At 39.5% G+C, this 12,524-nt stretch overlaps 1 protein-coding gene across 5 annotated transcripts in view; it reads left to right on the top strand.

Moving 5' to 3' along the window:
- The window catches only part of ADGRB3 (adhesion G protein-coupled receptor B3), a 643,872-nt gene that overhangs the window by 288,442 nt on the left and 342,906 nt on the right, over nt 1–12,524 (top strand). For all 5 annotated transcript variants that reach the window (XM_046638989.1, XM_046638988.1, XM_046638987.1 and 2 more), the window contains 2 exons: nt 5,230–5,331; nt 5,700–5,806. In XM_046638989.1, coding sequence (XP_046494945.1) covers nt 5,230–5,331; nt 5,700–5,806 — 209 coding nt within the window. The remainder of the gene's footprint in view (nt 1–5,229; nt 5,332–5,699; nt 5,807–12,524) is intronic.

The following is a 12,524-nucleotide window of genomic DNA, read 5'->3' as shown; positions in this document are numbered from 1 at the left end:
AGATATAATCTTCAAAGAATGCCAGGTCACCTTTGATGAGATATTTAGAGCAGCTGTGGGATTTGACATTACTACTAAAAAGCTGAAAATGCAGGACCAATTTGCACCTTTAATCTGTGATCCCCTGTCATCCTCCTTTCTTATCGTGTTTATTCTGTCTGCAAGAAGCACAGTGAATGCAAGGCTTCATGAATCTACAGTGGAGAGAGCAAAGCTTGTTGACCTCTCGAGGTTTAATAAATTACTGTGATTTTTGGGGGGTCTAGTTGAGGCAGACCATAGTGATTGTCACTGGGTAAATGGGAATTAATAATTGAGTGCTGTGGTTGGAAAAAAGAGAGCTATTTAATCAGCGTCCTCCTTAACCTGTTAGGATGTATGCAGATCACATTGGGAGATTCTGAACAGGGTCTCATGGACTCTTACCAGGTTAGACACAGCCACATAGGGTCAATTTTTGTCAACACCTGGTACCCTGGACACCCATTTTGGCTGATTTTTAGGAAAACTATCATAGCTAACCTCTCTGTCTTACTGTTTCTGAATGAACATTACTACCTACTGCCAGTCTGCTTAATACACACACACACTCTCACATGCACACACACAGAGTCCTCAGTACTTTGCAGAGTCATTCTCATTCTCTGTCATCTTAAGTCCCGGGCTAATGGAAAAAGAGATCTTTTGAGAGTAATTTTTTTTGCTAATTTCTGGTCAAAAGTCTATGTTTGTGCCTGTAGGCCTCTACCTGTCACTTACTAGACTTGTAAGTGCCATGTGCTCTAAGAGTGAAACAAAACAGAAAAGTCATCGTCTTCGTGGTGCTCACATTCTGGCAGGAGGCATAAAAATAATAAGGAAGCTAGACAAATATGCAGAAGTTATCAGGTGACAGGTGTTGGGGGGACAGTAAAGCAGAGGAAGGTGTGGGGACCTTTGCAGGTAATCAGGGACTCCCTGAGAAGGCCGCGCAGTCGTGAGCGGCGTGGACCCTCGGGGAGCAGAAGTGGAAGGGCGGAAAGCACAAGGGCACAAGCTTCCTGGGTGGAGCCTTCCCGGGATGCTGGAGAGGCTGTGGGGCCGCTGTGCGGAGGAGGGGCAGTGACAGTGGAGGGGTGGGGGCTGAGGGAGCGGCCAGACCGAGGGCCTGGTCACCGAGGCCAGGTTAATCACCAAACGTCGTCCTTACACGAGAAGACATTTTATTTTTTTCCCAGGCACTATAATTTTAAAAAACCAAGCACCGACCCCTGCTCCCAAACCGAGCTGAGTTCCTGCTGGCCCACCCTGATTCCGCCTCGGGGGTTTCTGCTGCGGCCCCAAACGTCTCCCCCTGTGGCCCACCCGCGCCATCTAGTGGTGGACGCTCGCCATGACCCGCTTTCCGACCGCGCCGTGGGCGGGGCGCAGGGATGGGCGTTCACACCTGCGGGCAGAATAACGACAGGTGTGAAAAGCTTTCTGAAACCACCCCGGGGAAATGAAGAGATCCAGGGTGCAAATTACTTCTTCACTGGCTGATGTCAAAACTTAATCAGAAAATGCAACGGAAAGCTCTAGCGACAAGTTTGAGGAAATGTATTTCAAAATTTCTTCCGTGGAACGGAAGAAAATTTGAGTTTGAAAACCGAAAAGAAGTACAAGTGCAGTAAAAGTGAAAGATTACAATGAAGAGTAAATGAGGCAGATACCGGACAGAAGCTGGATTTGTAGATGAAACAGAGAATAATCAAGTGTGTTAGTAATGTTACGTTAATTACTGCTAAGTCTTTATTATAAATAGACTAAAATTAAGCAACTATTAAAAACAGTTTTATATAGAATCCAATTATGTAATAAATCATGCATATTGCATTTTGTGAGTTTTAACATATACTATAATTTTCCTTTTTTTCATATTCTGTACTAGTTTTGGTTGACATTTACAAAAACATACTTTTCTATTACAGTATTGTCAGACATGGTACTATTAAAATTTAAGTTTACATTAATTAAAATTAAGTGAAATTTAAACTTCAGTTCTCAGTCTCCCTAGCCACATTTCAAACACTCAATAGCCATGTTTGACTCGTGGCTGCCATATTGGACAATGGACACAGAGCTTCCATCACCGTGGAAGATGCCATTGTGCAGTGCTGGTCTATCGTGTTGTTTCCTCAGTGAAAGGGATTTACTTAACACACCAGCTGTGTGCTAGACACCATGGCAGTTCATTACAGCAGATTAAAGAGGAATAAAGTAAAACGTGGTTAGTCCACTAATGGGCAAAACATGGGAAATGAAGAGACTCACACGTATAACCAAATGCATTCAACCCACTGTGAGAAGAGGTGTTAAAGAAGGCTTCCCAGGGAACACACCATTTAAGATGCGTTTTAAAGATAAATAGGAATTTTACCAAAAACCAAGGAAAAAGGAGAGCGTTTTAAATAGAGGGTGTAGTTTTTGCAAAGTTGGGCAAGTGTGCATTGGTGTGGAATGTTTGGAGGATGGCAGTTCATTCCGTGTAGCTGATGCACAGGAGAATAAGTAGGAATGGTCCTTGGAACGCACGCGAGCTTGGGGCTGGCTGGAAGGGCTCTGTAATTACACTGAGCTCAGCTATCTTCATCCTGTCGGTACTGGAGAACCGCGGAAAGGCTTTAAGAGCTAATCTGACCTGTCTCTCCAGCCCTTACTCTGCATTCCTCTTGACTCTTTTCCCTCCAGCAACGCTGGCCATGATGCCCCAAGATCTTCCCTGCTTTCCAGCCTTTGCACATGCTCTTCTCTCCGCCTGGAGTGCCTACTGCCTCTCCCACAGCCAGTCTCAAGGAAGCGTCCCTTCCTCCAGGGAGCCTTCTTTGGTTCTTCAGCTTTTATACTCAAACAGCCCCCAGTACTTCCTGTTTGCAGCTTATCATAATTGTCCTCAAGTAATGGTGTGTTTAGTTGTTTGACCCCCGCTTCTTCCCTTTGACTTAAAGCTCCATGAAGCAGAGAGTGCTTCTCCCCTGCACTATTGGTTTTCCCTAGAACAGGGCCCAGCACATGTTAGTTGGGTAAATGCATAAATGAACCAATGAGGTTGTTCCCTAATTCAAATGGCACAGGATGGGTGTCTGGGTAAGTGGTGGGGGTAGAACCCTCGAAGGTTAAGAGGAAGAGAAGGGTGAGTAGAAGATGAAGCTGACGGTGTTAGCCCTGGGTACAAGGTTGGAGGTGCCATTACCAGGGAATATAGGAGAGGAAAAGAGTGGCATTATGGAGAAAAATGGTGGGATCTGAAGTGTAGGCAGATTGACCTTGAGATCTTCTTGGAACAGCCAGTAAAAATGACACTGAGCAGTTGGAGATACCAGTCTCAAGTCCAAGAAAGACATCTGAAGCAGAGAACAGCTGTGTTACCATGCGTAACTGGAGGGAGAGGCCGTGTGTCGAGGCTTGACTGCAGTACTGCCAAGTGAGAGTGTGGAATCAGAAGCTTCGATGGCCACTGATGGCATTCTTACTGTGGCTCCAATACTTCCCAACTTTCCGTCTTTCCCACCATCTCCCCTTCTTTGGCATTCGTTTGGGTACCACCTTGCTCCACAGCAGTGGCTCCCCACCACTGTCTTGTCTCTGAGCTCTGCCCTTTCTTCCTGACGCTGTCACCCTCCTCTCAGGAAACACTTCCCTGGGCCTCCACAGCCACCTGGCAGGAGGCTGGATGGGGTTGCAGGGCAGGGAGCGTCTGCTCTTTGTGGGGTGGGGGACAGACAAAACAGAAGAGTGGCTCCCAATTTGCCAATCTCCATGGCCAGTGTGGAGGTGGGTGGCTGCAGGTGCTTGGCTGGTAGTGGCTGTGGCATTTCTTAATTTATTTCTCCACTGCTTCTGTTCTTGTCATATTGGAAGAGGGAGCCCAGCAGAGGCTGCCCCCAGCCTCACTTGAGTTGTACCATTTTTTGGTGATGAATTTTATTTTTTATTATTTTATATTTTTGATTTATTATGACTCCACTCCTATTCATCACTGCCGCTCTCAGGTCAGACTCAGCAGCAAAACCAGCTCTTGGGTCCCAGGAAGGGGCCTCCCAACCTCAGCCCTCCTGCCTCCTGTAACAGCCCGAGGGGGTGGGGGTGTTGAAGGGGCAGGAGGTCATGGCTTAGCCCCTAAGGGGAGAAGGGTACGGCACCCTGGAAAGGGGACTCCTCCCCCAACCCTCCACTCCTATACTTAGTTTCTCCTCTGGATCCAACACAGAATACAAAGAATGTTTGGATTCGGGGGGAAAAGATTAATTCACCTCTCTGTGCCTTTTCCCATTTGGTAAATGGAACTAATAGTCTCTACCTCGTAAAGTTGTTGGGGAAGATTAAATGAGTCCATGCATGTGAGGATCTTAATAAGGACTGACTCTGATTACTGTTATTAATATGTTTGAAATTATCTAAGGAAAACATTTAACTTAAGGAAAAAATAAGGCGTGGATGATTCTGTAAAGGGCACGGAATGAGATGGAGAAAGAATGCTCCCGTGCTGTGTGACGAGCCCAGCAGGAAGTGTGTCGAGAGGAGGAGTAGTATGTTCTTTCTAGGAGCAAGCTGTCAGATTTAACACAGTCTAGATAAACCTCATTCTTTCAAGAGTTCTTTGGCTTTCCATTAAAATATTTCTGGTATACATCTGTTCTTCTTGAAATTCCCTTTAACTTTCTTCCCTCAGTAATTAAATTGAGCTTTTGAAAATAATAAGGCGCTAAGATAAGATCAGTTTATTTTTATATGGTGGAGTATGATTGATATAAGTGCTCTTGTATGAGAAAATGAAAAGCTATATATTTTTGCCCTTTATATTTATTTACTCTTAATACTTACAGTCAACAATTTTAATATGGCTTTCAGCTTATTGGAAATCATTTTATTGTATAACATCCCAAAACATTATGAATATTGGAAAGATTTTTTATTTATATGCTTGAATGTAATGTTCAATTTATAGGCAAATCCAAATGACTTTTTTAAAAAGCCTACACAGTAAGCGTTTCCAAAAGAAAGGACATTTCTGTGAAGATTTTGTAGATAATGAAATGGAACCTAGTGGTTTTTGTTTATGAAGACATTTCTAACATTTCAGGAAACAATGTACTTTAGAGAAAATGAAAGAGCTCTACAGTTAGAGAGATGCATTTAAGGCCTGTTTATTGCCAAGATTTAAGAAAATAAACACTGCTGGCATTCAAGTCCCTCTGTTTTAAATTACAGCGCCTTATGAAATATGCCCGGAGGATTATGTGATGTCCATGGTGTGGAAAAGGACCCCAGCGGGCGACTTAGCGTTCAATCAGTGCCCACTGAACGCCACAGGTAAAGTGGGGTGATGCACCAAACCCAACTGATGCTCGCCGTCCAGAAACAGCAGGCTCTGTGGGCTTCTGAAGTCACACTTTTGTCCTATAGCCATAAATAAACCCGTCCAATAAGCAATTAATGAAATGATTTTAGTAAAGTGCTTCATAAATGGAGCCAAGGAAGAGACCTAGAAAATATTGCTGATGCAATGGTTCCTCAGTGTGACTAATATGCATTACAAAAATAATCAAAATAATTTCATGTGCATGATTTTTTTTAGGCAAGAAAATGTACAAACCCAATTTTTCAGCCTGCCTTCTAATTCTGTGATGCCTTCTAGCATCCTTGTTATAAAGCTTCTCTCTGTTCTTTGTGACTCGCAGGCACCACTAGCAGACGCTGCTCTCTCAGTCTTCATGGAGTGGCCTTCTGGGAACAGCCGAGCTTTGCAAGATGCATATCAAATGAGTACAGACACTTGCAGCTTTCAGTAGGTGCAAAGCCAGCTTTAGTACTTGCTCTGTTTGTTTTTTGCTAATGATCACTGTGTGAGAATTCAACCTTCTGCTGTACAATCAAATCCGTAAAATCTCTGAAAAAATGCCTGAAGGAAACAGGGATGTGATTGAAAGCTAATTTTTATAAGTCAGGGCTAAATTGTCTTGTTCCTAGGGTCTGGGTTTTTATGAACCCTGCTATTTAAATGAAAGGATTCCTTGTCTAATGGGGAAAATGGCCTGAGCAAAATCCCTTATTCGGGTTAATCTATAGGAGTTAAACTATGTATCGTGAAATAGTACATAAGACTTACTTCAAAAAAACCGTACACTTTGATATTAAATTCTTTAACATTTCAGTAGTTGGGAAGTGATAAAGCTGTGTCACTTAGGTATCAAATTTCTCACTGCATTTTGACATTAAGACATGAAAAAAATGACAACGTTATTGCACCAGAGAAAGTTAATTACTCGCAAAAGATTACGTGGGCCAAATTTTCCAAAAATTGCCCCTCTTTTCCCACACATCATTGAATTATTCAGAGTATGATGTATGAATATTTTGAGCACAGTTAAATTTCACTTGGTGTTTTACAAGTGCAAGTCATTGTCATTATCAGAGACTGTTGTCATTTCATCCTGACAGTCAAGAGGAACTCCACACACGAATGAACATTGTGGGGTTTAGAACAAAATAGCAGTCTGAGCCGACTGGAGAGTTGAACATTGGCAGGGATGGTGTTAGTTAAGAGCCTTTGAGTTTTGTTGTGCTTATGTTTTCTTTTAATTTTCTTACTGTCACTCAAAATGTGCATAATTCTTTAAAAAAAAGAACATTCTTGCTTGTGGATGGAGAAGTAGCTTGTACAACAACAACTCTTATAAGTGAAGTAAATGTATTTGATTATCAGAAAGACAAAAAGCACATTTTTAAAAATCTGAAAACCAAACGCTGTCTAATATGTTTAATTACCAAATCAGTAATTGAATTGATGATTATTTGGCTACATTGAACCTTATTTCTATTATTGTATGTGTATATATATGTCTACTATAGATATATTTACATATATTTATATATAAATACACATATATGTGTAATTATATTTATATAGATTTGTGTATATATACACAGAAATACTGGTATACAAATCAATATATGCTAACACAAATATACGTGTATTTAATAATATATATTTATATGCATTTCAGTAATTGGTGATATTTGGCTTCACTGAGCCTTATTTCTATCAAACTTAAAATGACAGAAATAAAGCAGTATGTAGCCAAATAATCTTCAGTTCAAATACTGATTTGGTATATAAACACATCAGACAGCATTTGGTTGTAAGGATTTTTAACATATACTTTTTTGGGTGTATGTGTATATATATACAGAATATAATATATAGCTTTATTTTATAACATAAAACATAAAGTTTATTTTACTAATAGGTGTCAATACTCAGACCAGTATATTTCAGAATTAATTATAAACAAAAACTTTATGAACTTAATTTTTAATGAATTTTATTTTTCCCTAATTTTAGACATCAGACTTTGTTTGCTTAATATTAATAATATCCATATCCAGCTCTTGTTTATTCATCGTAATAAATGGGAATAATTGCGTGATTAAGTATGTCATAAGTCAATCCTTACAAATTTGTTAAAAATGAATAATATCACTTTTTTGCAGAAAATTTTACTTTCTAAATTCAGTGTTTTGTACAGTAATATTTAAATGAGTTTGTATTGTGAGTGCAGCTCATCTTCTAATGGAGAGAAACTGAAACACTCTGTGAAATAGAAGAAATGGTCTAGAATTGTGAATCCTGTGGAAATCATTCAGTCAACAATTTGACAGCCAATGTGTATATTCCTTGTTGACTTGCATACATAAACGAAGTGCATGATATCATAGAATAAAAAGTAGCCTCGGTGTATTCAGTTCCTAAAAAGTACCAGAGATGTGGCTGAGCGCTTTCATGAATTAACTCCAATACTCACAAAATCTGCATGTGAGTATCCCTGCCTCGGTTTGCATAGAAAGAAACTGAAGCTTTGCAGGGGAACAATCAGTTAAGTGAGGCTAAGAGTGAGAGCTAAGTCCTGTGCAGTTGTTCACAGCTTAACCTCTTTTATGGAGGCAATACCACCCCTTGAGCTTTTGATTTGAAACCATCTGCCCTAGATTCTGGTGCTGGGGTCACCCTTTTCTGGTTATGTGTCCTTTGGAAGAGTCCCGTGATCTCACTCAAGTCTTGGCTTGTATTTGCAACATGAAATTGATACCATCATCTTAGCATTTCTGGAGATTTTGAAAAAGAGTAGCTGAGATATGAGATGTTAAATATTTACCAATTGTAAAAGAGCTATGTAGCTATGAGATACTAATGTCTACATGTACGGAAAATCAATGCATTGAGTTAAAAAATTATCTCAATTTTAGAACTCAACATATTATAAACTTGAACTGTGCATGTGGAAAAATACAGATTGATATAGATGGATAGATAGGTAAGTAGGCAGGTGCTTAGGTAGAAGGATGGATAGATGGATGGATGATGTTTAAGACTGATGTCACATGTATTTTTGTACATGAATGGTGTTTATTTACACATACAGAAATACACACACACTTATACATGCATACACACACACATCCAGTACTTGCCTAGGGATCATGATCTTCTCATTAGCACATTCAGGACAGGATTGGACCGATCTGTGCCTTAAATAATGCTTACCTAATTCATCAGCCTCATCCTGTAGACTCTAAACAGTCAATTGGAGATGGAAATGAAATCAGCTTCCCAGCAGCATGATTCTCTTCCTTCTGTCATGTCCTATGTTTTGTCTGAGTAGCAAAGCTAGATAGTGTTTGTGACAGAGGACAGGTCTGACTCCCACAAATTCTTTAAATTTCGAATTTCTACAGATAGCTGGGGCAGGGGAGGGAGGGATGGAGGGAAGGCGGAGTCTAGGGGAAAGAGAGAGAGAGAGACAGAGACAGTGAATAGGTTTGCTTTATTTTTTTCCCATATTCCCCAACTTCCATGTGAATTTTGCTCCAATGCAATGAAAGTCCTCAAGTGTCACACTTTTTTGGCCACCACCTCATTGCATAAATGCCCAGCACATTGCCTAAAAGAGGATAATACATTTTATTACTGCAGCTTATTTAGAGGAAAGAAAGACAACAATAGCCACCATAGTTTTTGTCTATAACAAATACTTATTGAGCCAAAAAGTATGCAAGTCTTACTGTTTTTTAATGAACAATTAGGAAACAAAGAACCCAGCAGTATGGTCTATCCAGCCAGGGGAACTAACAGATGATTTTAATTTTCAAATATTCATTAATTAAGTGGAGATGAGTGAGCCTGAGAGACAGGAGTTACTTGTTCTGCCATTTTTTTTGTAGTAGAGTATGGCTGGAACACAGCAAGTGTTGGGAAAGCAAGGAGAAGAAGCTAGATCAGTAGTTTGTTAATCCTGGCTGGACATTATAATCATGTGGGAGTTCTTAAAAAGTAAGATGGAGAGGTCACCCAAAGCCAATTAAATGGAGCTGTTAACAGCCCATAGTACATATGCAATAAACATGAGCTTTGTTATTACTAATTATAACATTTATTTGGCATTCATGTATATATATTTCTAATTGTATGGCCCTCTCATGAAAAAAAGTGGACACCCTTGTTTTAAGTACTCAAGACATTTCACTTGACTGCCTTTTTATTCTTGTTGCCAAATTTCAAGTTTGTCAGAGTCCTCACTCCCAGAACTCAAATAATCATTGCAAAATCCAACAGTGACAAGGAAAAGTTGAAGAACATTACTTTCTTTAAAATGGACAGAAGCCTCTTTTATTTATTCTGGGCCACATGTTAAAGTTTTGGGATCTGAGTTCAACTTCACAATTCCAAGGTTTTTAATATGTGGTCTTGAATAAAATTATGAGTTCACTGTGTGTTCAGCAAATGATAGTAACTCACATTTATTGAATGCTATCTACCCTGAAGGAGCTGATTGAAAAGAAAATATTTGGAAAGAAGGTATTAATTAAGTCTTGATATTCTAAGCAATTCATATGTCAAAGTTCACAGCATATTTCAAGGTGAATAAATAGTGAATATTTTAGACTTGGTCTCTGTTCTAACTACTCAACACTGCTGTTGTGGCATAAGAGCAGCCATAGACAATAAGTAAACATGGCTGTGTTCCAGTAAAACTTCATACAAAAACAGGCAATGGGCTGAATTTGGCCCATGGGCTGAAATATCACTAACTCCTGGTCTGGAATATACATTTTTTTAAGTTGTATTTTTTTAAACTCCAGCTCTTAGAATTCTCCATGAAAGAAAGGACAAAGTCTATTTTGGCCTTTTTTCTTTTCTATTTTCTTTAACATTTTAACCGTAGTCATTTAAAATTCCTTATCAGAAAAATCTAATATCTAGATAATCTGTGAATGAGCTTGTTTTATGTTTTGTCAGTCGCATCATCTAGCATAGCTAGTAATTTTTGATTAAATGTTAGACATTGTGTAAAAACAAATGTAGGTTTTTCAGACAATGTTAATGTCCACCAAAAAGCATTCCTCCTTTCCTTGGTTATTCAGATACAGTGGGGAACTGATACTTCAGTGCATCAAGGGTTGATCTGGGTCAAGGATGTTTTGCAGTTTCAGTAAGTCTGTATCTCCTTAGTCCCCCTTTCTCCATCGTGTGTCTTACAGTCTTTGGATGGAGAGCCTATGTGTGCCCATCCTGTCAGCCCTGTGAAACTGTAGAAGATTTAGCTCTGCCCTTCAAAGGGAAAGCTCCAGGCTCCAGCTTTCCACCCAAGCAACTTCAAATGCATCAAATGTCAAGGGGGAGACCAGCTGGTTGCTTAAAGCTGGACTCCTCCCTCACTAGGCATTTGTTTCCAAACACCTACTTAAGGGATGAAGAAAACTGCATTCTGCACTTTAGAAGTTTTCACCCTAACTCCTCAGCTTTCCTGCACATGTCAAAAAATGTCAGCAAATGTCTCATGGAGAAAAACCCCAGCAAGATTTTTAGGGACTCTTAAATTTCCAATATATTTCTCCAGCCCTTGGTAACCAAAAAACCTTGCTCTCTCTTTCTACCCTAGAGATCCTCTGCCTGGGCCACACCTGCCACTCACTTTTTGCCCAGATTTAGCACACATTCTCAAGAGGAAAAAAAAGCTCACAGAAGTTGTTGGCTTGCCTGAGAAAGGATCTCCTGTTTCTGGAAATTTAGTTTATCTCATTCATAGCTCTCTGATGCTCTAAAGAGTATGATTTTTGTAATTTGTATTGATTTTTCTCATCATGGTGTCAAAAGCATTGGCCATACAGAAATTACTACACTCTACTAGACCAATACATTTCAATTGTATTATAAAGAAGAAAAAAATCTTTAGGCACATATGATAGTGTTTCCTAGGGAATTTTAAGAGAGTCAATTATATAGGTGTATAATGAACTACTTCTAAAATTATACTTTATTTCCTCTTTTTTAAAAACCCACAAAATATTACTGATTATATCTATAAAAGCCCAGGAAATTTTTAAGCTTCTTTCAGATTATGGATTTAGTGTGATTTGGAGAAGAAATGTTATAGTTAGTTTTAGCTGTTGAAATTCACTGACTTGAAACTTATTCATAGGATGATTTAATAGAATACACTTGGGCATAGAATTATATTTAGGCTAATGCCAAAGGAAAAAATATTATTCAACCATTCATCCATCCATTCAACTACCCATTAATTTATTCTACAAATATCCACTGAGCTTTAACTATGTGCAGCACAGTACAAAGACCTGAGAATCCAACTTGGATGAGACACACATAAGAAGTAAAAAATAAAGTAGACAGGAAAAGAGATACAATAGTTACAAATTGTGAAGTGTTGAAGGAAATTAGCAAAGTGCCCACATAGGGAATAAAGCTTGGGCACTGCTTTAGATAAGAAAGTCAGTGAGGTCTCTATGAGGAAATAACATTTAAAACTGTAACTTGAAAGATGAGATGGATCTAGACAGCAAAGAGTGGAGAGAATGAGTTTGTTGGGGAATGACTGTACCGTGCATTTGGAGGGAATAGAATGTGGAAAAACTTTGAGGTCTTTAAGGAAGTGAAAGGTGATCCAGTGGCCAGAGGTAGTGAGCAAGAAGAGAGTATCATGAAATGGGATTGGAAAAGTAGGTAGAGAGAAGTTATTCTGTGCCTTAAAGACCTTTGCTAGGAGTTTAGATTTTATTCTAAGTGCAGTGGGAAGCCATTGACAGTAAGGAGCAATGTGATTCAGTATAATTAAAGAGGGTCATGAGGCTGTTCTATGGAGAATAGACTGTTGCGTGTTAGGACTGGAAGCTGTGGAGCCTGCTGCAATAATCCAGATGAGAGATGATGGTTTCCTTTATTAAGGTTGAGTGAGCACATTTGGCTGATGCTGATGTCATTTTCTGAAACGAGGAAGGCAGGACAATGAAGAATAGCTTGAGGTGGGTGAATTAGGGATTGCCAAAGGTTGTACTGTGCTGAGGTTTGAGATAAAGACCTTTGAGTGCAGCTGGTCAGTTTAGTTGTGATTTTTCTCCAGCACAGTTGGGCTACTTGGATGCAGCTGCAGAGAAGTCATTTGGTGGAGCCAAAATGTTTTCCAAAGACTACATGTAGCACAGTACCT

This window comes from Equus quagga, chromosome 15 (genome assembly GCF_021613505.1).
Source record: "Equus quagga isolate Etosha38 chromosome 15, UCLA_HA_Equagga_1.0, whole genome shotgun sequence".
NCBI lineage: Eukaryota > Metazoa > Chordata > Mammalia > Perissodactyla > Equidae > Equus > Equus quagga.
Note: the sequence above shows the minus strand (reverse complement) of the source record. Positions and strands in the feature narration are given on the sequence as shown.